Raw genomic sequence first — 27,771 nt, 5'->3', positions numbered from 1 at the left:
CGGCGGTGTCTGTGCCGCCGCTGCTGCCAGGGCAGGACAAAGGCTCATTAACACGTGATGGGACCGCGCTTCATAAATGGGACCGGAGCGAGAGGGAGCCAGAGACAGAGCGCGAGCGGAGGGAGAGGCAGGGACCGCGCGAACCGACCAGGCGACGGGCGACCGGGCTGGCGGAAACCGGTGGGCCCGGCGGGGCGAGCGGGAGGAACCAGCGAAGAGCCCCGGGAAGGGGTGAGGCTCGCGGACGGAGGGGGCGCCAGTCCCTATCTCTGTCGCGGGCGGGCGCTCGAGGCAGGGGACGCCGGCGCGCGGGCTACGCGGACCGACCGACTTACTGACCGACCGACGGAGGCACACCCCGCTCCACCCCACCCCGCCCGGCCTCGCCCGCATCCCCGCGCCGGCGCCGCCTCCCTCTCGCGACTCCCTCGGCCACCCCTTCCTGCTCCACTTCTTTTCCGCCTCCGCCTCTGCTCGGTTCCCGAGGCGCCAGTGCCTTCCCCTGGCCCGGGCGGGGTGCCTCGGCTCCCGGCAGAGCTCTCCGTAGAGTCGGGGCTGGGGGGGGGGACGTTTCGTTCTAGCAGAGAAGCAGCCCCTGCGCTGGGCAAGAGGTGCCGAGGGAGCTTCTCCCGCGAGGACCGGGGGATGCGAAGGGTAAGACCTGGCAGAGTTGCGTTTGTAAATACTTCTTCCGCCTCCCGCCCCCTCGGGTGCTGACCAGTGTAGTCCCCAAGTGTCCTTCGTGGAGTTCTTATTCCGTGTGAGCGAATTGTGCATCGGTGTTTACTAAGCCGTAGAGCCCCAGCCTGTTAACTGTGGTCCGTGCTACTTCTGGAGGTTTCTACCATTTACTAGTTATTGAATGTGTGTGCACCTGGCTCTCTGTATGCACTGACGTCTGTTTGTGGAAAATGTGTAATTGTGCATGTTTGAAAAACGGGCGCTTGAGTTGGTACTTGATGCTTCTAAGCCATATCATCAACTAAGTCTTCCCGGAGAAATACATCGATCTCTGCACCAAACCTGAAAACTGTCTGAAGTCAAATAGTAAATGTCATATAAAGGAATGTATATCAAATAATAAACTTTTGCGTATAAAAATATAGCTACAGGAACCACTCTTCTTTTAGGAAAAATGAACGAGCATTTAGCTGATATCTCAATTTGAAGTGATGGAACCATTTAATTTAGAACTAGCTGTTAGATGAAAAAAGTTGACGTGTTTTTAAGAGACCTTTCTTGCCAAGGCTCACAATCACAAACGGATCAGCTCCCGAATGAACCTGTGTTTGCTGTGACAGACGTGAGAAAGTGTCATTTGGTCGTTTGAAAGTTTAGAAGCAACATGCATGTTTCTGATTTTAGTTTTTAATTAAACAGATGAGAAGAACATTAGTCACCTTTTAATCCTTGTGTCTCCCATGTTTTTTACTTTCCTTCAGATAAGTGCTCTTCTTGTCTTTGTTGTTGCTTTCTTGATGTATTAGCGTCCTCGGGCATTTAATCCAATAAGACATGAGGACAGATCTACTGGTTTTAAAGGTGTTGAAATATATCTCAGTGAGTCCCATAACTTCTCATTTTTAAGACCAAGTTAGTATCTTTTGAACAATGGGGGAAACGGAATCTCCCTGGGGAAACTCAGTGGACACTGAGTATCAGTGGGTGACCACTGCCATCAGTCGATTTTGCAGAATATTGAGAAGCTCAGAGCAACCAACCTTTAAGGTTCCCATAGGACTTTATCTGATTTAAGGTGTTGCTTTTCTAATCCCACCCTACTGACAGTTTGCAAGAGAAGATATACTGATTGATTTTTCTCGGTCCTTTTCTTCCTGGTAGTCCTTGCCCCTCCCCCGCTCTCTAACTCAGTTAAAAGCAGTGTTCTCAAAATAAAAGGCTACGTATAGTTTCTTAAGTGAGACAGATTATTTTCTGATTATCCATACATGAACAGAATCCACGCACCTCCAGAATTTTAAACGTTGCATACTGCAGGTGGTTTCTGTAGGTACAATAGCAGTTACCACAGTTGGGCAAGACGCTTGGACATGGTTTTTAAAAACAAATGCATTTTTAGGTTATCAAGAGAACTTACTGTAAACGAACTCTTTTTGTTCCAAAGATGTCTCGCACTCCTGGCAAGGAGCAATCTTAGCTGAGGTAGGTATCAAGTGTCTGATGGGGAAAGGTCTTATTGTGTTCTTTAGTCTCCCTGGGGGTAACATGATGCCACAGGGGGCAACTGCTCAGTTTTGGCCTTTCAAAAATAAAATTACTATGCTTGCATACTCGTTGTTAGGAAGGCAAATTATATTCATGACACCCCCCCCCCAACTTTTAATAGATAGCATCAGTACATGTGCATATAAAAAGAATGTTATGCCTAGTCCCTTAAACAAGCCCTAGGTGATATTATTTACTTTGGCGTGTGAAGTTTCACCTTCTAGTGAAAAATCTGATCTCACGTTGGAGTAGTGCTCGGCTTTGTTTGTTATCCACTGTTTTCTTTTTCTGTTACCCTTTTCCCAGTGGACCACGTGCCTCTCTGTCTCGCTTGTGAGATTGTTCTCCTCTAATAAGCCTAGCTGCAGGATCAGTGTGTTCTCTTTGGCATTTCAAAATGTTAAAATAGTGAAATTGTTAAATGTTACCAAGACGAAACTGCTGGGAATTAAATTCTCCAGAAGAACCACTACATTTGTGGCCTATCACAGTCTCTTCCAAAAGAAAACTCCTTGAATCGGTTTACCTATTTTCTCAAGAAAGAAGCAGTCCCAGTGACTGTGTTGATATGTATTTAGTATGCGGTGTCAGCTTATTAATTACTAAGGCAAAGCCTGAAAAACTCACTCAAAACAATAATGTGCCATTCTTCTTTGCTTTGACTGAATTAATCTGAACCACCAGGATATTTAGACAAGCTCCTGGGTTGTCTTACATATTAGTATGTGGAATTAGAATTGGAATTCTCGGCTGTATTAGAATAAACTGTTATGAAATGGAACTTATAATAGCAGTTTATAGTTCATCAGGCTTACCAAATGTTTCTTCCCAGAAAACAGTTGGCCTAATAAGGAGAGGGATTATTTCCCATAATTAGCTCTCCAGGAATGCTGCAAAAAAGAGTAATAAATCAAATTTGGAAATACCTAACAACACGTGATGAGTAAAATGAGATTTGGTTATAGGGTCTTGAATTTGGTTAGGAAGATGGAGCCTGTCTGTGAGTTTGCTGACTGTTATTCTTGGGGTAATGATGTTAGCTCAGTTGCATGAAGCACACAGATGAGAGCTTTCCTTCCTCTTTCATTCTAAAGGGATGCCATTGTCTCCACCAGTGTAAGTCTGTCTCTTTTATTTTTGTATTCATCATTTTCTAATTGAACTAACAAATGAGAGTGAAGACAGCCTTTGGGTTTAAATTATTTATAATTCTGCTTCTGACTCTGAAATGACCTGGACCTAACATTGTTGTGAAAAACTATGCCAGGGCAGGTTTATATATTGCATATCTATATTTTGAGGGGCTGAAAGCTCTGCTGATTTTGCTTATCTTGACTGGAAGTTGGTCAGGAAGTTAAAGAATAAGAGGAAATCAAAACCAATGGATGTATTTTGTGTTGGCAAAATTTTAACTTCCTATTTTCCCCCCTGAATCTCCAGCTCTTTCCTAATTCTGTTCTCATGATAATGTTAACCTTATATTATAACCACGTGAACGCTGTTTTTGAGGGCCTGGAAGGTTCAACACTTTGTAACTGAATTGCTGTTTAATGTTCTGATAACCATTGAATTCGCTAATCTGTATATTCTTAGATTAGATTAGGTTAACTTTATAACATATTACAGATCAACTCAGATTTCTCCCAAATATTTTCTGGACTAAAAGAAAGAATGGCATCCAGAGTTTACAAAATGTCAAGTTCTATACTGCATAATTTAAGAGCACCAGCATATATAAATACACTTTTATAAATATGTCTGAAGAAACTTTTTCAAAGACATATATCAAGACCGAAATAAAAATTGAGACATGTTGCCTTGATGTATTTGAACATATGATTCAGATTTTAAATAAATACTACAAATTTGGGGAAATGTCCAAATTCAAGGCAGTTATGCAGAGGACATGGAAGACTCAAGGCAAAAGGGAGTATCCAGCTTGAATCAAAAAAAGGCTGCTCTTATTCTCCAGGATAGTGGAAATCTGTTCCAGTGTCCTGTGTTCTAAAAATCTTGCAAAGATGCTAGGATGGGCAGAACCACATTCCATTATAGTTTTCTCATAAACACCAATGGATGTGTTTAATACAATTTTCACCAACCTTGCTGACTGGTTATTGAGTTTGGAAGGAAGTTGGGAGAAGATATACAAGGTTATTACTGTGTCACAAGATGCGTGTTAGTATAGGTATATTTGTTGGATAGAACACATTATAATGCTGTCACAACTAAGTTAAAACTATAGGAAATTTGTGAGGGGGAAAGGGGAAGGCTGTTTTAGTGGTTTTCCAGTGCTTCCCTTGGTACTTTTCAAATGGTTTGAGGTTAGATGAACTTCTATCTCAAACAGGCTTGCATGGATAATAGATATGTTTATGACATATCAGTAATCAGAGGTCAAAGCCATTATATAAAGTAATCAGTGTGATTACCTCTAGTTATTAACATAAAATATTTACTGAAAATCTTTCCTGGATCATATTTCTTCACTGAACAGGGTGCCTTATGGAAAATAAAGTACATTTCATTATAACAGTTTTTCTAGGGCAGTTGTGATTACAAATATATTCTTGATCTAGTTTTTATGGCTATTTTCCATATATTTGAAGTGCTTTTCATATAGATTATTGGTGAATAACTTTGGGCTATCCTCTGAAAGTTTCATTTGGACAGGTTAATTTCATAACTTAACGAGCACGGAATTCTGAGGTTCAGAGTTGTGTTCACATGGGTTTTTGAGGAAAGAATTGTTTACACCCCAAACCTAAGCAAATAGGCCTGGCAGAGTCATAGCAGTTGTTTCAAAGTACCGTGAATTCTGTTTTAGCCCCAACTGGAGAAATGTTCACACCTGCACTTTAGGAAGGCTTTCAAAAGTTTTGCTTTGTTTGTTTTCTTTTCTTTTCTTATTGAATATGCCAGTTGAGACTGGTCTGATGGGAATCAGTGTTTTTTTAGCCAGCTCTTTTTTTTTTAACCCCCTGCGCTGTTATTGCATTATAGTCTGTATTTTTGAATAAGTTTATTAAAATAAATTCTGCATTTTTAAATGCAACAAGGAATTTAAGTTCCCTTTTCTCCTAACACAGATGGCAAATCATTTTTCCCTAGGAGTATGATATTTTATTATCTGATGTCTTATTTTTCCACTCAAATTTGGATTCTTAATTGTTTAGAGTTTGGATTCCTTGAAGAGAAATTTGATACCTTTGGCATGATTCCTTACCACCATTATAAACTCTGAATAGCATTAAAAAATTTTTTTAACTTCGAGGTAAAGTGCAGCATAGTTTCCAAAATCTGACAGTGTGATATCTATTTCTTTATTCCCACTAGCAAATTCCATGCTATTGCTTTTTAAGGAAAAGCAGAAGCATTTTTCAAAGACATGCCAGGCAATCTGTTGTGGGAGTTGAATATACTGGCAAATGCTTTCACAAACTGTGTATGTCAGTAGTATATTTAAATATAATTAAAATAAAATATTATTAGGAAATAATGTTTTTCAAAGTTTATGTTGAAATGGGAGGGTTCCCCTCTTTCCTTTATCATTTCTTTATTCGTTCTTAGACCATATATTTAGAGAAGAAAATTGGAGTCAAAGTGAGTTCTGTAAATTGAGTTAAAAGGAGTTTTACATTTAAATTGGTGATAAATTCCAGTATGCTTTTAAAAATTCTACTTTCATATTGGACATTTGTACTAGGAAATTTTATAACATTGATTGCTGTTGGTCAGGTGGTTTAAAAAGATGTTTTTAATATAGCAAGTGAACCAATACCATACATAGAGTATGCCTTTGTCACTCTTGTTGCTTTTAACCCAGCTATATTTAAAAATAAATCAACTTGATTTATTCTTTGTAAGAGAGCTTATTTTAATACCACTGTGATCTGTGTATTTTGGTTTATTCCAGTGTTACTTCTTAAATGGACCATATTTTCAACTCATTTTAATGCATTGCTACCAGAATTTGTAAATGTTTTCTCTAGCTTTTGTACAAGTTGTGGTGAACAAGCGATATGCATGTGGAGAAAAAGGGGGAAAAAAAACTAAAAAGAAAAAAATTAAATAACTTAACTCATAACTAAAGTAAGCAAAAGATTGTCCAAGGAAATCTGTATCTCTGTCTATGTGGGAATTTGACTTTGGAAAATGTACAACTACTTTTGGAAATTAGATCTAAGTTCATACAAATTTTTAAAAAGGGAAACCTTTGAATGATTTTAGTCCTCAGCTAAGGAAACTAGTTATGAGTAATCTGTGATCCATTTTTATTGATGAAATAATTAGAGAGGGAACAGTCTGCCCAGAGTCATATATTTAAGTGCTTTGGGATACATTTCCATATATTTATAACTTGTAGGTATTTTTGAAAGATCCCTGCCAGCTATAAGCAGTGCAAATTGCATAATTACCAGGGTAACTCTGTAAGATAATTTGCAGTAGATTTGCATTACTTGGGCCTACTGCAAAATTTCCATTTCAGTTTGTCATTTTCTGGGTTCACCTCCCGTGATACATTATTTTATGGTTTTGGCAAAAGGACAACAAATAGAAACATTTCCAGCTTAAAAAGGAAATAAGCTGGAGTGTTACTTACTTTTACCTTTTTCCTGTTCTTTTATGCTCAGTAGTCATGGTTCCTTCACAACGGTGTTCATAGACATGGTTAGCAGCCCTATCAAACTTTACATAGACTTTGTAAATAAAATTAAGAGAAAATGGTATGTGGTTTTTAATTTATGTCTGCTTACTGCGTAAGTACATGTTATGTCTTGAAACCACTTTTCTTTGTTGGACAAAAGATCTAGCAAATAAATTACCTGAAAAAGTGCAGAGAAGCTCTGGATTGTAGACTGAAAATTCTTGAGAGGTTCGTCACTCCTTACGCTCATTTTCAGGCTAGACTACATTGTTCTACTCCAATCAAATAGGAAAAGCTTGGTTTTAAAGATCTTCTGTGAGAGACTACTTTATCATGAACAGGCTTCCTTCACAGTCCATTTCAATGATCGAAAAACCTATGCTCATAGAATATTTTTTCTTCCTATCTCACCTCAATTCTTCTTAAAGGCTAGTTCTATTTTCCTCCCCCATCTAGTCTTTTTCACAGGTTTCCATCTTTAACAATGGTTCTAAAATTTTAGAGTGTCTTAGAATCTCCTGGAGGCCTTGTGAAGACACAGATGTGCCCGCACCCAGGAACAGAGTTTCTGATTCTGTCGGTCTGAGGTCGGACCTGAGACTGCATTTCTCCCAAGTACCCAGGTGATGCTGATGCTTCTGGTTGGAGAGCATCCTTTGAGAACCACTGACCTATAAAATAACTAACTCTGTGTGCTCTTCCAAACCACATGTGACTTCTCAGACTGTTCTTTAAGGTGTACCCTGGGATGTCTAGCCTATGCTCAACTATCTTATTTCCTAGTTCTTTATCTTCACATCACTTTTTCTGAATACTTTTAGTTCCTCAACTCTGTTCAAAATCACATAGTTGTAGCACACAAACCATGATTCAAGGTCAAACTCTTAAGTATAATAGAACTACCTCATGGTTTCAATGGCATAAAAACTCTGTACTTGCATCCAATTTGTTTCTACATTTCCAAAGCATATTTTACGTCATTACTGAAACCAAGTTCTTCTAGTTCTGTTTGTACATTATAATTTACATCTTGAAAGCATATTTTTCTGTTTATATCTTGTATTGTTCATACACACTGAAATTTTTTTTTATTAAGTGATTTTCAACTAAAGTAGGTGATATGTAAGTACCTAGTTTTTAAAATCATGTTTAAATGGAACCCTGAACTTACACACAATAAAAATGTTTAAAATTATTCCAGTGAGAAAATGATAGGAAGGAAATTGAATTATTTAGAAAATGAGTGTATCCTTGATTTGTATCAGTATTTAAACAAATATTAACTTCTCTTGTGAAATATTCCATTTTAGCTTCTGTAATGATAGAAAATAATTTTCCATTCTTTTTCGTCACAGAGTTATGACCTGTGTTGGTGATTTTATATTTGAAAATTGGAAAGCCAGATGTTTCATAAAATAGAAATGAGTTGAGTTTGTTATTAGAATTGATCTTGGGCTCCTGAGACATTCCATTCTTACTTTTAGCATCTCTTGGCATAAACATGTCCTTTGTTTTCAGTATAACTCCTTTCCTTTACTCATTCTTAATTACTTTCTTGAGGCACAATTCCAAATACTCACAATTAATTTTTCAATATATTAAATTTTCTCAATGCCTTTTTGCCTCAGAAAAGCAATTAGAAATTTTGTTTTTGTAGGCAATAGTAATAACCCTCTTTAACATATTTTCTTATTTATGTTTAAATTAATTCAGTTGTAAAACGCATAAAATATTGTTAGCAGGAAAAGTTGTTCAACCAAAGCAAGAACCATGTCCACTGAACAGAGTAACAAATTGACTCCTGAGGGCTTATAAAAGCCACTCCATCTAGTGGTTGAATTTTCACATAACTTCTCTTGATAAGTTGCTTTGAAGACACACTTGCACACGCAGAAACCCATCTGGGAAAAATCAGTGCATAATAGCATGCATTTGAGGGAAGGAAAAAGTCCATTATAATTATAATTTCATACACTGTCTTTAAAGGTCTATCAACAGCATATAGTTAGGATTCATTCACAGTTGTGCATCTCACAAAAATCTCCTTATATGTCACTGTTATATGGCAAAACATTGAGGTTCATAGTACATACTCAGGCTGAACAAGGATCAGAATAGAAAGTAAATACCTGATCTTTGTCCATAACTTCTACTTGCCATCAATATAATTTTTGTTTGATACTGAGATCAAAGATCGTGAGATAAACAGTTGTTGATGCCTTTCATGTAACTTTTACATCTGGTTACAGTTCTTTCCAGCTGGATGTTTGTATGAGACCAAGACTCAGGTTTACTTCCCTAATGATCAACTGACTTTATGCCAAGGAAAACTATCCACAGTTAAAAGTCGTTCTGCTAGGATAGCTCTGTTCTACTGCCAACATTCATTTAGTAAACAGACATTGAGTACATACCCTGTGCCAGGCACTGTGCCAGGCACTCTGCCAGGCAGAGGACATTCAAGACCATACAATACAGGTCCCTACTCTCAAGGTGTTCATGAGCTGAAGGGTTTAGACACAAGAAAGACTGCTATGGGATGACTCAGCATTGCCAATCATCTCTCCAGGGAGAAAACCTCAAAGCACATATAGGAAGGGAATTTACCCAAGCCAGTACTATTTGATGATGAAGTATCATCTGCCAGTACTTGTATTCATATCCTACTCAACTCTGTCTTCTGTGGGAGGGGAAGGGCAGATGGATGGGCTTTACTGGATGGGTTGGTTGGAATGGAGAATCATTTCCCTTGCTTCCTTGACCTGTATCCATTTTCCAGGTGTGATACGTGAATAGACAATGTCTACAGCATTTAGCACAGAGTACATGCCCAACAAAAATATGTTACACGAAGCCTGTAAGGGGCCAATAACTTTATATCCATCTGCTGCTTTGCTGTAGTAACACAGCTGTGTACCCTTTGGGCGCCAAGAGTGAGTCACAGGCACTCCCTTGTTTGAGCCCAAATGACGATTACATAGTTTCTTCTGCCTTGATTCCAGGCAAGATCTTAAGAACTGACCAGAGAGTGGCATCCTCTCTCTGGGCCTTAAGAAAACCACCCTGCTCATGGTGGGAAGTGGAGTGATTTCCTTTGAGTTTTAATAGCTCCGTATGGGCAATGGATGTTTCAAGCTTTTGTCGACTAACAACAGTCATGTCTCATTCAGACCTAAAGAAGGTGCCCTCTCTGTTCCTTGCTGGTGTCGTGGAAACTATCATAACCAATCCATAATCTTTATAATTGACTACTGAAGAAAAAAATATATACGTAATTTTTAAAATCAGTGGCAAAGACAAGTTAGATTTTATTTATTACTTGCCAACAGCCATTGATGGCAAATAAGGTGCTAATCCAAGGCTAGGATTTATAGCTTATAGTTAATTCTCATATTTTGTCCCTAAAGCCCACGGGACAAGGATGATTTGCAAGTGCTATGGGCAATTTTCTTCTGTCAACAGAGCATTCCTTCAGATTTTAGTTGTTCATTGTGTAAAATTATTAAGTACTATTTATTACCTCCTTTCTCAAAATTGATTCTTCCCTTTCCTTAGAAGTGGAAAGAAGACAGTCTTATTAAATGGTTCCTGGACCTCGAAGTTGAGAGCAGGGACGTTGAGTTACACAGACTTGGGTTGAAGTTCTAACTCCATTCGCTCTAGTGGGAAACGCTGGGCAAAGCTGTACCTCTCTCTAAGCCTCAGTTTTCTCATATGTAGAATGGGAATTGTAATAGCACCTAATTCATGTAAATATTAAAAATAATACATATCCTTAGCATGATGCATGGCACATAAACATGTTTCTGATTGAAAATATTTGGGAACTGGAATTTTCTCTGTCGTACATTTAATCACCCTAGTCACCCAATCACTGAGATTTGAGCCCGGGGAAAGAAAACTCTGTTTTTAGTTGGACTTCATGTGTCTGTTCATGGATTCAGAGAGAAGATACTTTTTGTTGAAAGATGAATGAAGAGACTGAAAAGTATGCTGCTCCATTGGACAACATGTAGCACGCTTTAAACCACTGTTGTCCTTGGCAATGAACTGTCAAGATTACCTGCCTACTGGGTTCTGCATATTGCTTTTGGCCTTTATCGATCAAACCTCATGCAAGATAAAGACAATCTTATGGACTATTTTGTATATGGGCCAGGGCTTCTATTGAATTGAAAACTTTGCAAATTCTATTTTAAGGGAAGGCTGCTTCAATTATGCTCCTTTTACAGCTTATATAGAAAATGTATCTCCCTTACCCCACTCCCCCCGCGCCAGACAAGCAAAGGCACTTGGTAGGAGGAAACATCAAAACAGCAGAGCAAAGTTAAATGATTAATGGAATTGGTTATAAAAGTCAACAGATCTAAGGAATCAGTTCATCTGTATCATTAATTTGCTTTTGTGGTAGGCTTTCCTCCTAGCATTTTCACCTAATAGTGAGTGCTTAATTTGATGTAGTTTAAAGGCATCATTTCTTGAGCCCTGAAATTCTTTATGCTTTCAGAAGCCTATAAATGTTAAATAATTAGGCATACTTCAGGGTAAATTTGAACAGAAATATAGCCTTATAAGTGTCCTAATGTCTATCTGGTTCATAATAATTGATATTTTTAATGAAAAATGTAACACTCATATTGTTAGTAAGAGTAGACCAGAGAAAAGGGTACATTTAATAGCTTCTGCTCTATGTTACAAAATATAAGAAAAGCTAAGCCTTTCGGAACCAACTGAGCATTACCAGCATAATGGAATTTTCTTTTATATATGGGAAAGAGAGAGAACATTAACACAAGGAAGAAGAATTATGTATTTTTGCCTGAATTATCAGGATAATTAAGTCAATCTTTGACTTTGCTATGGAAGATGGTGCAATAAGTGACCAAACTACTTTAATAATTCCAAAACTCAACTGGTTAGGTAAGAGTTAGAACAGACTCAGTTGCACATTCAGCTGTAACAGAAGCATCATTCATCAAGTTGTGAAGTTGGCCCGTGAGGTCTGCCAGTGTACATTAAGGACGTGCCTTAGAAATAATGCAGTTATAAGAGTCAACTAAAATTTTCCCTACTGACTTTAGAGAAATACATTAGCAAGTTATTTTTCTTGATCAAATTAAGGGAAACCAGACTTGTTCCCAGAAATGAATGGAAAATAACAAACAAATATATCCACTGGCACCTTCTTTCTCTTGAACCATTCGCAAGGCTGTTTTATAAGGTTAACCAAGCAGAGCAAGACAACCAACAAACCAAGGAAAACAACACGATTAAGAAAAGGCCTATGGCTCCTACATTTGATATCCTGGACGTCTATCAATCTAGACATGATGAGCTTGGGATTATTTCCTTAAAGCATTTACAAACTTAGAATCTAGAAAAGGAGCCTGGTCGGCTGATACAGTCCGTAACTATATTGGGAGCGCCAGTGCTTCTGATGCTTCTAGAGGGTTTTCTGCCTTCCTGGACATGATATCCTGCAGGAAGCAAATACTCTCTAGTGCCTGTTCCCCCAGAGGTGCTGCAAGGATTTTGACTCCAGAATCAACAGTGCCAGATATCTAAATTACTGAAGTGTCCCTCTGAAACAAAGAAGGTCTTCAGTGGGGCAATGACATCTTAAATAGCCTGCTATTAAGTTATACTGGTATAGAAAAGACTTTATTTGAAGTCTTGTTTTGAGGACCTACTCCATGTTCATCCTAATCAGAACATGGATGTTTTATACCCTTAATGGTTATAGAAACAAAGATACAGACTCTGAATATAGACTTTTTAAAAAAACTCCATACTGCTGCCAAATCCATAACAATTTCTTGATGACACCATAGCCTGCTAGTTGACGTATAAGTTTGGAAGTGGTGGATGGAGAAAAGCAGGTGTGCATAGAGAGGTGGGCAAAAAGAACAGGTGAAGTTATTCTAAAAATTGAAGTTTTTTAAAAATAATAGATTCAATATATTAAAGTATTTTTATTATTGTTATAAAGGCATGATTTACAGCCTAAATCGTTAGACTATGTTCCTTATATTTTTAAATGCAGAATTCTAGGACAATCCCCTTTAAATGTCGTTCAATCATTTTTTTACTATAATGGTAACAAAACCCAACTACTTCTTTAATAGGTGCATCTACACATCTTGCTGGAAATTTCCAATGATGATTTTCCCAGTAGCAAACAAAAACAAAATTAATGGTAGCTGCATCCCCCAAAGCCTAAACTATATTACTAATGAACTCTCAAAGAAAACTCTCAATATAAAAAAAAAATAGTAAGGTGGAAATTACTGTAATAATCCAAATGTAAAAATAAAGGAAAGACTTACCAAAATGCAGAGCACAGTTTTCTTGCCATGATCCCATTAACTGTTAAAATAGCCTGTGCACAGTGGCATTTTGACCTTGCTAAGATCCTTGAACTACACAAAATCCATGTATATTTTTAACTGTATTCTTTAGAGTTGGCTTATATTGGGTAGAAATTGGGTAGAAATTACTCTGTATTTCATAACCACACTGTGCCCTGACTCAGGTTTTAACAAGCTGTTTTTTTTTTTTTTAATGAAAGTGCTTGGTCACATTAAAATGGGAAATTGTGATCACATATGTGGTGATCTTAATATAGAGTAAGTCACAGGCACACATGTTTTGAATTATTGAAATAAGGTTTGTGATCCTTCGTCTTAACTGAAGAAGCTTTATACCTCTTCCAAATACTAAAATTTTCATCCTTGAGGACGTGCCAGTAGGCAGATTTACCTAGGTGGGTTGGGATAAGGAAGAGTGGTTTAGTAGGAGGTAGTCTTCATTACTATTGGCAAAACGCCAGAATTCGTGTTTGTAAGAAGCTGGAAGACTTGAATATACTATAAGATGCAAAATGGCTTTATCCTAGTTACTGTTAATGCTTAAAAGCATGTATAAAGTCCAAAAGCAGAAACTCTGGTGTCTGAGAGACATGGGTTCAGCTACAAGCTCTTCATATTCTGGACAATTTATTTAAAATCTTATGGTCTCCACTTCCTTATCTGCGACACGGGGCTTATAAATAAGCACCTGATAGAGTTGTCGTGACAATTTCACGATAGAATATATGCAGTCTCTCTCAAATGCCTGGAATGTGATAGGCATTCAATAAAGTTTCCTCCTCCCTCACCCATGTGTGTATCTTATCCTTGCTTCATGCTTTAAGTGCCGAGACAAAAATAAAAATTGAATAAGTAGCCTATGATCTAATTAAGTCAATGAATTATCTGGAAGTATAATTAGTATATGGCAAAGAGCCATTATACTAAGTAATGATAATAATAATTAATATTTATTGAAGACTTAAATTTTGTGCCAGGCACTGTGTTAAGTACTTCACGTGCACTATTTTTTTTCATGTAATTTTCAGAACAATTCTATGATGGAGGCATCCTCCTCCTCCTCCTTCTCCTTCCCATTTTACAGATGAAATAATGAGCTTTAGAAAGATTAACTACTTACCCAAATACAGGTCTGACACTAATCTTGGTTTGCTAACTCCTAATTCAGTGTTCTCTCCATTACTGGTGCTTGGACTGGCTGGAATCAGTGGGGAAAAGAAGGGAGATAGTAGCATCCCTGTCTTAGGTTAGGGAGATGATGTATCATAAAGGTTGAAAGCAGGGCTTCCCTGGTGGCGCGGTGGTTGAGGGTCCGCCTGCCGATGCAGGGGACACAGGTTCGTGCCCCGGTCCGGGAGGATCCCACATGCCGCGGAGCGGCTGGGCCCGTGAGCCATGGCCGCTGAGCCTGCGCGTCCGTAGCCTGCGCTCCGCAACGGGAGAGGCCACAACAGTGAGAGGCCCGCTACTGCAAAAAAAAAAAAAAAAAAAAAAAAAAAGGTTGAAAGCAGCTCCAAACCTGTCAATATCCAAACAATATCCAATATGGTAGCCACTAGCCACATGTGGCTATTAAGCCCTTGAAATGTGGCTAGTTCCACATATTGAAAGGATAATACTTTGGATGTATTGAGTTAAATAAAATATATTATTAAAATTAATTTCAAATAAAATATATTATTAAAATTAATTTCACTTTTACCTTTTTCTTTTTACCCTCGATAATGGAAACTTTAAAATTGCCTATGTGGCTTGCATTCCATTTTTTAAAAAAGTATTTTGAAGCTATAAATCAAGCTCATAAACTACTAAATAAAGTATATTCCAGCCTCTTATCTTGACAAATATGCCTTCACGAGGGCCTGCAAGCCCAGGTTCAAATTTAGAATTTTTGGCCTCCTTGGAGTTAGACAGCAAAACATGATGGTGCGGGGGAGCCAGGTTTGCCCGCCCTGTTCTGCTCCCACCCACACTGCACCACGAGGACACAGGCATGCAGGCACACACGTGTGATCGGCCCAGCCTGCCCATCCTCACACCGCTTCCCCCACAAACAGCTGCCTCCGGTGGCCTCCAGGAGGACAGACCCCAGGAGCAAGCCCACGGAGTTCCTGGAATTGGAGGAGGGTGACTCTGGGAGGGCACCTCCTTGACCCCATCGCCGGGGGGGGCCCAGCTGGAGAGGCTCTGTGACAACGAAACTACGATACCCTCTATAAGATGCACTCTAATTTCAGGGATGTTAAAATGTGAAAAAAATGTGCATTTTTTAAATTTTAATTTTTTGTTGAAGAATAATTGACTTACAATGTTGTGTTAGTTTCTGGTGTACAGCAAAGTGTATCAGTTATATATATATAACTGATATATATATATATTTCATATTCTTTTCCATTATGGTTTATTACAGGATACTGAATATAGTTCCCTGTGCTATACAGTAGGACCATGTTGTTTATCTATTTTATATGTAGTAGTTTGTATTTGCTAATCCCAAACTCCTAATTTATCCCTCCCCCACCCCCTTTCCTCTTTGGTAACCGTAAGTTTGTTTTCTATGTAAGTCTGTTTCTGTTTCGTAAATACATTCATTTATGTCATATTTTAGATTTCACATATAAGTGATATCGTATGGTATTTGTCTTTTTCTGACATACTTCACTTAGTATGATAATCTCTAAGTCCAACCATATTGCTGTAAATGGCATTATTTCATTCTTTCTTATGGCTGAGTACTATTCCATTGTATATATGTGCCACATCTTCTTTACCCATTCATCTGTTGATGGGCATTTAGGTTGCTTCCATGTCTTGGCTATTGCAAATAGTGCTGCTATGAACACTGGGTACATGTATCTTTTTTATTTTTTTATAGATTTTATTTATTTATTTATTGGTTACGTTGCATTGTCGTTGCTGTGTGTGGGCTTTCTCTAGTTGTGGCGAGCGGGAGCTACCCTTTGTTGCAGTGCAAGGGCTTCTCATTGCGGCTTCTCTTGTTGGGGAGCATGGTCTGTAGGTGCGCGGGCTTCAGTTGTTGTGGCTCACGGGCTCTAGAGCGCAGGCTCTCTAGTTGTGGCACATGGGCTTAGTTGCTCCACTGCATGTGGGATCTTCCCGGATCAGGGCTCGAACCCGTGTCATCTGCATTGGCAGGCAGATTCTTAACCACTGTGCCACCAGGGAATCCCCGCATGTATCTTTTTGGATTATAGTTTTCTCTGGATATATGCTCAGGAGTGGGATTGCTGGATCATATGGTAACTCTATTTTTAGTTTTCTTGAGGAACCTCCATACTGTTTTCCATAGTGGCTGCACCAACTTACATTCCCACCACCAACAACAAAAAGAATGTGCATATTATATTGGATGCCCAGCCGCCTTCTACATTCCATTTTTATTGGACAACACTGCTCTAGAATCAGAAGATCTGAGTTCATTCTGACTCTGCCCTTACTAGCTGTGTGAATGGCAAATTACTTACCCTCTCTGTGCCTTTCATCTGTAAAATGGAGATAATAATGGCATCTACCTCACAGGGCTACTGTGAAAATAATTTGATATACATCAGAGGCTCAGAGGGCCAGCTGCACATAACAAGCTCTCCATACGTGCTTAAAAGGGGAAAAATCAGCAAGACTTAGTGGTCTACCTGATTATAGAGGCCGAGGAGAGGGAATCCAGGTTAAATGTGGGGTGTGAGCTTGGGTGACTAGAGAGATTACTCACAATACTGCAAGAAATGTAAAACATGACATGGCTGCATTATTTGTAATAGTAAGAGATGACAAATAAGCTAAACCTGTGTCCATAGGAGGCAGGCAGATACTCAAGGGAGCTGCTAAATGAGGAGGGAGGTTTTGTGTACTGATGTGGAAGTGTCTTCACATATACTTTTAGGTGGAAAAGCAAGGTGCCGAACAGCACGTATATTAGTATTTGTTAAAAAGAAAAGAAAGAGGGGATAAATGTATATATATTTGCTTGAATATGCATGGAATATCGCTGCAAGGTGTACCAAGAAACTTCTTGCCTCTGAGGAGGAAAACTGGTTGGCTGGAACACCAGAATGGGAGAGGTTAGGTTGACTCTTTGCTGTATATCCTTTTGTACATTTTGAATTGTATGAATGGAATATATACGTATAAATAATCAAAATGTCAAATAAATTAGTTTTTAATTAGGCAGTGTGAAGGGAGAATTAGTTACTTGAGAGAAGATGACTTATGGGATGGAGATCATGGACTGGCTCCCAGTAACTGCTTGAAAATGTTGGGCTCAAACATTGATCTTCAGGCCAAATGTCCATTGAACTAATTACTTTTCTCTCTTCTAATTTTAAGAAAAGGCAAATATATATTATTAAATCATTGCTTTCATGGATCAGTTAATAAAATTCAACTGCCACTGTATTAGGTTCATGGGAAGATTTCTAAGGGAGCCCAGCCTCCCCCATCCCCCCTACACCTGCTATCATGTTATCAGGTCAGTGAGTCACATAAGAAAAAAAAGACGCCAGTCCTGTGCTTGGAAAGCACATTCTAGTTATGGAAATAAATATGTAAACGTATGCGTAAATGCTATGATGAGGTCTATAATAGAGGGGAAAACTGGAGGACTAGTTCTCCCTGGTGGGAAGGACAGGTCAAGGAGGTAAAGATAATTTATCTCAGAAAGACAACTTGGAAATGAGTACTGCAGACAGAGGGCGGGGTAGGAGGAAAGGAGGAAGGTGTGCAAGGGTAATTCAAGGAGCAGGGAGCCGTCTCCCAGGCCAGGAAGCCGTGTGTTTCAGCATGGGGGGCAGTTGAGAAGCAAAAGTAAGATTTGAGGACGTGCCAGGACCATTAACGGCTCTCAGATTGTGGCTGTCTTCTGTGTCCTTCCTATTCCATGAACACGTTCCTATGTAAGTGGAGTTGTTGAGTGAATGTACGTTTGCACAAAGAGCAAACTTGACTCAAGAGACAGGGCCCAATGGTGGGCACAAGTAGGACATTTTCTGGAAGAGCCGAGGATGTGAGAAAGGATATGACAGACAGATGGCTGAACAGGGAACTTGAGGACACTTGAGAGTGAACAGGTGGAGCCAGGCTGAGCTGGGGACTCAGGAGAGATTGTAACAGAGGAACCAGGCAGCGCAGGGCAACCACTGTGGCTGTTGAACTTCAGTCTTTTATGTCTGCATCCTTTATTCTTATATCCTCCACAACTAGACAACCTCCCCGGGACACCTGGCTGGCCTTTATCAGACTCTCGGTGGACACTGGGTGTCCCTGTGCGGTCTGTGCACCAGTGCTCCTGCCTCTGGCTGAGCGATGTCCAGCCCTTGTGTGCCTTGCCCTTCGCCAGTGTGGGAGGGTGTGCAGAACCGGCTCAGAGAAGAAGCAGTAAGTTCCTGAGTGATGCCAGAAGTTAGCCATGGATGATTCGGGACCCTTGGTTCGGTGGTGCCTCCAAACTGTCATTGCAGGCTATACTGATCGTGCCAAAGGGCTACAGGACCACGAAGGAGCTAAGGGAGCCCTCCTGACTCACCTGTCATGCTTGCTTTGTTCACCATCTGGTAAAATATTGCCGGTATTGTCCTTCCCCTCTATCTAGCCAAAGTTGCCCGTGTCATGTGGCTCATTCCATGAGTATTTAGGCTAGGTAATCATTACACAGGCAGCTTCCATTTACAATGCCAGTTACGTCATCTAAATAGAGCATTTTTCTAGCACGAATGGATCGGGCAGCTATTTAGGATAGATACCCTGATTCAAGCTACATGCTTATTTATTCCCATTATGATTGGGTGACTCCCTCCCCCACATTGAATAGGGAAGGGATTTTTTTCTCTTTTGAAATACATATATTCAATCAACCAGCTTATGTAGGGCCCCCTTCTATACATTAAATGCTATGAATAAACACTAAGATAAATAAAATTCCTTCCCTCAGTGAGCTTACTACCTAGTGGGTGGGAGGGAGGGGCAAAACAAATGCGAACACGGAGAAATATTAGAATATTTAGTAAACACCATGGACACCATGGTAGAACTCTATCTGGATATTCTAGGAGCCCCAAAGAGGGTATGATGGGAACAGGGGAGCTACATCAAACTGGGGGAAGGAGTTGACCAGGTGGAGGAAGGGAAAGGGTGTTTGCTCAGAGGAGTGTGAAAAGCAGTGGAAGCAAAAGCACCAAGTTGAAAAGCAATGGATTTGGTGTGTTCATGGAACCGAATGATCTGGTATAGTGGCAAGTCCAGGAATGGTGAGAGGAGGGATGGAGAGACAGGCAGGGGCTAGACAACCCTGGGAAGGAAGGCTTTTACTGGACTTCATCCTATGGGTGTGGGGATGGAGGCAGAGAGCTTTCCTGCTCAGGGAGAACAGAATGTGGAGAGCTCTGGGCACAGGGGAGTGAGGGTCAGACCTGAAAGGCCCTCAGCTGGGCCGACACAGATGGCAGAGAAGAGCTGCGTGGGATGGTCTGGAGAGCATGGGCCTGAAAGGGAAACCTCGTGAACGAACTTGAACTTGGTCTTTAGGGCAAAGAGGTTGAAATAGGGGAGTCACGTAATCAGCCGCCTGTTTTATGAAGATCACGGCAGCAGCTATTTATTTGGCAAGTGATCCAAAGGGGATCAGTCCAGAGAAAGGCAGGAAAACTGGCCACGTGGTTGGTACTCGGGTTCTGGTGAGCTGTGATGGTGGCCTGGACTTAGAGGTGGCAGAATGTGGGAACTTGGGCCACATTTAGCATGGTGTGCCTTTTCCCAATTACTAGACAAACAGAACAAAAACCACATCATGACGCTTCAGGTATTCATTAAAAATTTTTTCCTGGGTCTCCGTGTCCTGCCTCCACCCACATTAATTCTACATACTCTTGGCATAAACATCCTTTCCTTGGGGAAGCCGCCTTCAACCCCCAGATGGCTGCTCCCACCGCATCCTGTATGTCCCTGACTGTAGCTGTTACAATGCTTTCTCACACTTACAGGGTCAGCTTGTCTCCTCTGCTACACTGAACTCCATGTGGTCAGGGGCTCTTTCCGGATACTGTTCTGTTTTTAGTGCCTAGTACAGTGCCTGGCATATACTGGGTGTGCCACAATTTGTTGAATGGATGAATAAATGAATTATTAATTCAGATAGGTGGCATCACTGTATTTTAGCAGGAGGATTCAGAACACTTTAATTGGATCCAAGCTAATGCCTATCTTTTCCCCCCTCAATACAGTGTGATATGTTTAGGAACAATAAAAAGACAATTAGTGAGTAAAATATTGGCTTTTATGATTTTTAAAATGATTGTAGATATCACTCCATACTTCTAATGTTTCTTCTTTATTTATTTATACTGAGATCATTGACATTGAACATTGTCTTAGTTTCAGGTGTACGACATCATGATTTGCCTCTCCCACACGTCTTGATGTGGCCCTTTTATCGTTTGCTGTGAAGTGCCATTCAGCTGGTTTTCAAGTCTTTTTCAGAGGGAATTATTCCATTTGTAGCTGTAGATTAGGTGGGCCTCTGGGAGGAGGGGGCTCAGGATCTTTCTACACCGCCATCTTGGACTGCCCTCAGTATTTCTAATATATAAGCTAAAGAGCCCAATAGCCACATTTTAAACAAATATTTATAAATAGGAACACCAATTCTCTGGCCATTTATTTTGAAACAGAGCCAATTGCCTTGCTGAGAATTGAAGAGCCCTGAAAATCTGGCCGCTCCTCTGAGCCATCCTTACTTCCAGTGCCATCCACCTGGAAAGGCTTGGATGATCAGGTCTTTCTCCCATCCTCCAGTGTGTGCTGGTGCCACCTCACCGCTCATGGAAGTCACTGTCTGCAAGCACTGTCCATTGTGACTACTTTCCAGTGTTAAAGATCTTGTTCTTCCAGGAGCATCAGTGCAAATTTACCCTTCGTAACATTTTTCTTGGCTGGTATAGATATTCTACAAGTTCACCTCAGCCATGGCTCAGTTCAAACATCTTCTCTGGGTGAGGAAACTTGCCTGATGGAGTCAGGCCTAGAACCTGAATCTTCCCATTAAGGCCACTTGCTTCCTATAGTTCCCAGCAACGTCCTCCTCCGCCTTTATGCTCAACACACAGGCCACACGACTCAGTCTTTGACTCCACACCCTGTTGTTCTTTGGTTGTCTTATATGCTCAGTCTTACCTGTGTGACAAGGCAGTAAAGTCTTTAAGAGCAGAGACTGTGTGCAATGTGGTTGCTTTCCCCACCAGCATCAGGACTCTGTGTGTGTGTGTGTGTGTGTGTGTGTGTGTGTGTGTGTGTGTGTGTGTGTGTGATAGTAGAAGCCAGGTGGCAAACACTCCCTAACACAGTTGCACCCAAGACACATTGCTTTCACTTGACCACCAGACCCTGGAGGTCCACACGGGCCTCACACAGCGACTCACGTCCAGAGAGCTTAAATAATGAAAGAAATGGATGTGTTGGGTGTGTGCCCTACCTCACCAACTTTTGACAGCTTTTCTTGTTTGTTTTCTTCTTTTTTCATCTTAATTGTGTTCTTATTTTTATCATGGTATATTTTTCTGTACGTTGACCAAATGCATGGCTTTATTTTATTTATTTATTTTTTCGCTGCTCCGTGTGGCTTGCGGAATCTTAGTTCCGTGACCAGGGATCTGAACCCGTGCCCTCGGTAGTGAAAGTGTGGCGTCCTAACCACTGGACCACCAGGGAATTCCCTGGAAAGCTTTTCTTTAACTGAAGGATCGACACATTTTGTTGACAGAATCGGACAAGGATTTTACCTATGTTCAGAGACAGGAATGAAATAACACAAGGGGACATATTTGGGATGTTTACCGTCTTTTTTTTTGTGGGGGGGGCAAGTTGTTCGTGTGTCTTAATTCTCCCTGTTCTCTCCCCATTCAACTTATCTGTTTTCCCTCCCATCAGGGTTTCCTGCTGCGGGGCTCCTTCTCCGTCATTGTGAGTGTGGCCTAATCGAAGACAGAGGGGATGAAGTCTGTCCTCGATGGCCTTGCAGATACCACCTTCCGAACGATCACCACAGACCTCCTCTACGTGGGTGCCAATGACATTCAGTACGAAGACATCAAAGGCGACATGGCATCCAAATTAGGATACTTCCCGCAGAAATTTCCTTTCACTTCCTTCAGGGGAAGTCCCTTCCAAGAAAAGATGACTGCGGGAGAGCACCCCCAGTTGGTCCCAGCAGACCAGGTGAACCTCACCGAATTTTACAACAAGTCTCTGTCCTCCTACAAGGAGAACGATGAGAACATTCAGTGCGGGGAGAACTTTATGGACATGGAGTGCTTCATGATTCTGAACCCCAGCCAGCAGCTGGCCATCGCCGTGCTGTCCCTCACGCTGGGCACTTTTACGGTCCTGGAGAACCTGCTGGTGCTGTGCGTCATCCTCCACTCCCGCAGCCTCCGCTGTCGGCCTTCCTACCACTTCATCGGCAGCCTGGCCGTGGCAGACCTCCTGGGGAGCGTCATCTTCGTCTACAGCTTCGTCGACTTCCACGTGTTCCACCGCAAAGACAGCCCCAACGTGTTTCTGTTCAAACTGGGTGGGGTCACAGCCTCGTTCACGGCCTCCGTCGGCAGCCTGTTCCTCACGGCCATCGACAGGTACATATCTATTCACAGGCCCTTGGCCTATAAGAGGATCGTCACCCGGCCCAAGGCCGTGGTGGCGTTTTGCCTGATGTGGACCATCGCAATTGTGATTGCCGTGCTGCCTCTCCTGGGCTGGAACTGCAAGAAACTGCAATCCGTGTGCTCAGACATTTTCCCTCTCATCGACGAGACCTACCTGATGTTCTGGATCGGGGTCACCAGCGTGCTGCTGCTATTCATCGTGTATGCCTACATGTACATTCTCTGGAAGGCGCATAGCCACGCCGTCCGCATGATCCAGCGCGGTACCCAGAAGAGCATCATCATCCACACGTCTGAGGACGGCAAGGTGCAGGTGACCCGGCCGGACCAAGCCCGCATGGACATTAGGCTGGCCAAGACCCTGGTCCTGATCCTGGTGGTTTTGATCATCTGCTGGGGCCCTCTGCTCGCAATCATGGTGTACGATGTCTTTGGGAAGATGAACAAGCTCATTAAGACAGTGTTCGCCTTCTGCAGCATGCTCTGCCTGCTGAATTCCACCGTGAACCCCATCATCTACGCTCTGCGGAGCAAGGACCTGAGACATGCTTTCCGGAGCATGTTCCCCTCGTGCGAAGGCACTGCGCAGCCTCTCGATAACAGCATGGGGGACTCAGACTGCCTGCACAAACACGCCAACAATGCAGCCAGCGTCCACAGGGCCGCGGAGAGCTGCATCAAGAGCACGGTCAAGATCGCCAAGGTGACCATGTCTGTGTCCACGGACACGTCTGCCGAGGCTCTGTGAGCCAGACGCGTCCCTGGCAGCACAGGAAAAGAAATTCTCTCTCTCTCTCTCTCTCTCTCTCTCTCTCTCTCTTTTTTAAAAGCTCAAAAACCCAGAAGAGTCTGTCGTCTCATCGGTTATATTTTTTTAAGTTGACCACGCTCAGTGAAAAGGTGATTGTCACCGTGATCAGTTTTCAGTTCTCTAACGTTTCCATAGTGTAGGTCCTCAAACTCAGTTCTCTGGGGGGTTTACGGTGAAGAAAACCTGTTGTTTAAGGGACTGGAAGGTCCTTCAAAGTCTCAGTGAAATAGGAGAGAACCTTTGGCTACACAGTTGGAAGCCCAAATACCCATAGAAAAAGGCCATCAAATGAGTAATGCCTTTGTAATCACAACTTTCATTATAATGTGAAATGTATTTGTCCGGAAGTAATCAGAGATGTCCATTTTTACAACAGTTATAGTACTAAAGTAGAGCTATTTTGTAAAATGTAGTGTGTCCTGTGAGATGTGTATCAGTGTTTACCATGTGTTATTTATATTTGTCTAGTCCAGCAGAACTGCAAGGTGGGCTTCTACAAGAACAGTGGCACATAAGCAGCGGATATATGCCAACGAGACCACTTTTTAAAACATTATTGCCCATGATGTAACTTTAGAAACCTTAATATTTTTTTCAAGTATCTCTATTTAAATTTGACACTGAAATAACCATAAGGGTTTATTTTTCTGTTAATCCAACCAGAAGAATTTGAAGACTGTCCAAAGTCTTGAGCAGAATTCGTTGACACTTAAAATTTTCTTAGTCCTGCATTTTCATACGAGGACTTGTATTATCTTCTGGACTGTAGCTGTTCTGTTGGGTGATGGATTACAATCAGAAGAGAAGAGAGACTGCATATTGACTTTGGCTGACATCTCCGACTTTCTTTAGACTTTAGCTCTTACTGGACCTCTTAAGACAGCATGTGTCAATCTTAATGTATGTTGTTATCACTGTGCAATTGCTGTTTTCTTGAAGAGTATTGCATCCTTATATTCCAGGTTTAAGTAGATTTCATGCCTGGGTGGCCAAACAACAGTCTTCATTTTTTCTTAATTGAAAAGAAGTATTGTCTGGATCAGTAAAATTATACTGTGTGTGAGTGTGAATATAAATGTGTGTGTGTGTGTGTGTGTGTGTGTTTCTATCCTGTGACTGTTCTAGTAATGTCCTAAAGTGAGAAAACTGTGACCACGTGTAAGCTGTTCCCCTTGCTGCACTCTTGCACATGAATTCAGTTTCTAAAATTGAGTTCTTCCGGAAATCTAGTTGATAAAAATACTGACCATAAGCCTTCAGAACCCTCCCCCTTTGAAACTGGGTCAAGTAGTACTAAACTGACCTTTAGGTATTTCATAAGACCAGCGTTTATTTAGCAAGGAATCATCTATACTGAACCTTCAGGTCGAGGTCTGTGTTTACAGTGTTCATGTCGGGAAATGGGAGTGTTTTGGTTTCTGAGCACCTAATATTGATCAAGTCCATGGAGATGTAAGTCATTATAAGGGAAGTAGCTCTAAAATAAAACCCTCCAGTGGCAACATATTTTAGTTGTGTGTGTAGGCAGCGTGACCCCAGTTTCAGTAGCACTATACGTTGCTCACTGCAGTGGGACTACCAGATCCGGCTTATGTGGTAAGAAGGCCTATCAGACAGTGGGTGAGACAGAAGAGGGCAGGGTGAGGAGATGACACACTCGTGATCGAGGCCTGGATGTCATATGGCTGCTTCTGTGTTTCGTGCAGATGCCCTTGGTGACAACCCAGCACCCAGCTTTGTCTGTATAGGTTTGGGCTCTTTAGAGAACAGGCCTCTCCTCTGTTCCTGATTAACAAGAGGTGCTAAAGCATAAAGATGAGCATGGCTTGCTTTCTTCTTACGCCCCAGTTTCATACTCCTTAATGGTGCCATGGGTGCTCTGACTTAGGCCCTTTCCCAGTAAGCACTGATAATGCTTAAGAAGCCACCTGACTCTGACAAATTTTACTTACAAACTCTCTTCTCCTTAAACAGATAAAGCTTGGCTTTTGCAGGACCAGGAGGCTTGCATAGCCTGATGTAAAGCAGAGAGCTAGCGTTTATCTGGTGATTGCTAGCTATGTGGTACCCAAGTAGCCTGATGGGACAATGTCCTTTCTTGCAGTGTAAGGCTGAATGTGGCTTGTGGGCCAAGCTGAGATGCTTTTAATTGTCTGTACGGCTCGAATCTGCCTGCTGGTTCCCTCACTTTACCTCTCTGTGATATGCAGATGATATGCTCAGTGTGCTACAGGATTCATAAGATCTCTTTAGAAGGAGAAAAGATTGTTTATGATAAAACTCACCAGGGTCTAGTTTCCATTGAAGCATTGCCACTCTTTTGTTCTAAATTACCCTAAAGATTAATCCACACGTCTCAGAGCTCACTAGGCAATACCAACGCTCTTCTCACAGCTACGAAGACGTGGTGAAGATGAAATTCTTGTTATTGGTAGAAAAATTCCAGGATTCATTTTTGAAACTGTATTTGTGTGTATGCAATGTAGATTTTATAGTGTGTTGTGCTTATAAGATCTCAATCATATGTAATAAATTAAGGGACAATGGGGCTCACAGCACTAAACTTGGTGCTTATTGATATTCTAGGAAATATCTGTGAAATATCATCATGTATGTGTTACACCACCTTCAGTTTAAAACATTTAAATGAGTTTGATTCACTCTGATACTTGTAGTGTCATTTCCTAACCCAAGTGACTCAGATGTTCTCCCCAATGAATATACTCATTAGAATTATTATTCAATAGTATCATTCATTAATTAGTCCCTTAATGAGACCCATTGATTTAAATATAATTTAGATTGCAGTCAGCTTTATAAGGTCTACCTTCAGAGTTATCTACTTTCCTCTGAGGCTGACATATGTGTCCTGATCATGCATTTCACCATCATGTATGTCTTTAGATAGGGCCAAATGCCAACCTGCTCAATTTCTTCAGAGTACTGACGAACCTTTCAATCCCAGACTAACAGTTTTATTTAGAAAAGGAGGGCTGTCTCCAAGAACCCCTAACTTCCCACTACGTATGAAATAAATGTAAAAGAAACACAGATCTGGAAGAAGCTACAGACATATGCCTACACTTGAGATGATTCCCAAGCCTCCTGTCACTTTGAGTCAGGTCTATGTGGCATTAAGTGTCATGGAATGTTGGCCATCTAAACCCACACTGCAGGAGACAGGCCCAACCTCCAGATGAGAATTTTGGCCCTTGATGAGTGGCATTCTAGTTACTGTCCTGTTGATTGATTTCTGCCATCCCATGTCTGTAAAAGAGACCACCAATATCGTGAGCAAAATTAGATTTCTCGTGTTCTAACTGTATATTTGTATGATATTTTAAAATCTCCTAAATGCTGGGCAATGGCTATTACCAATTGTCTTGCACTGGCCTTCTGATGAAATGTTAACAATGCCTATTGTAATATAGACAAAACATTTTATCTACTGGTTTGGGCTGAATGTATGTAAATAGGTTTTTAAAAAGTCAGATGTTTAAGCAGTGGCCTACAAATCAGTACTTTTCAGATAGGAGAGTTTCCTTACATTGCTGTGACATCCTAAAAGCTATCTTCACGTAAACTTAGTGTACTAGGCCTGCTGGGGATCCAGAGCGCTCAAGAAAGGAAAGCTTTCCTTGTAATAATATGAATTAAGATACCAGATGATCTGGATTCTTATTTCCAATGTTTCAAGTGGAAAACAAAGCTCTTTATTGTCTGTAAATCAAACATGATTACTTTTCCTCTTAGAAGAATATTGTACTGTTAGATGTTTGTTGAGCTGGTGACATCCTTGCAACCGCTGCAATATCTTTGTTAGTAATAAAACTTTGTACACAAGTACTAGTAAGATTGTTATTCAATGTAGCTTCAGTCATTAGATTACTATAGTGAAGTAGTACTAATGTAATATTTACAATGTATTAAGCCCACGCTATATTTTAGTTCAATGATGTAGTTAAAATGTTATTTATTCAAAGAGAAAACATCCCATCATGTCTATTGTCCGAAGTTACCTGGAATCAAATAAAAATTCTAGATTATCAC

At 40.9% G+C, this 27,771-nt stretch overlaps 1 protein-coding gene across 2 annotated transcripts; it reads left to right on the top strand.

The window, feature by feature from the left end:
- The first annotated feature begins 169 nt into the window (after positions 1–169).
- On the top strand, positions 170–27,771 carry CNR1 (cannabinoid receptor 1). 2 transcript variants are annotated; one of them, XM_081250526.1, is made up of 2 exons: positions 170–231; positions 22,177–27,771. In XM_081250526.1, exon 2 carries the CDS (start codon positions 22,240–22,242, stop codon positions 23,656–23,658), a length of 1,419 nt encoding a protein of 472 aa, XP_081106652.1. In that variant the 5' UTR covers positions 170–231; positions 22,177–22,239; the 3' UTR covers positions 23,659–27,771. The 2 variants fall into 2 exon arrangements, with proteins under 2 accessions (XP_081106652.1, XP_081106651.1); XM_081250525.1 differs by lacking the exon at positions 170–231 and adding an exon at positions 569–654.

This window comes from Mesoplodon bidens (assembly GCF_964165515.1).
Source record: "Mesoplodon bidens genome assembly, chromosome: 12".
NCBI lineage: Eukaryota > Metazoa > Chordata > Mammalia > Artiodactyla > Ziphiidae > Mesoplodon > Mesoplodon bidens.
This window is presented reverse-complemented; position numbering and strand designations above follow the sequence as displayed.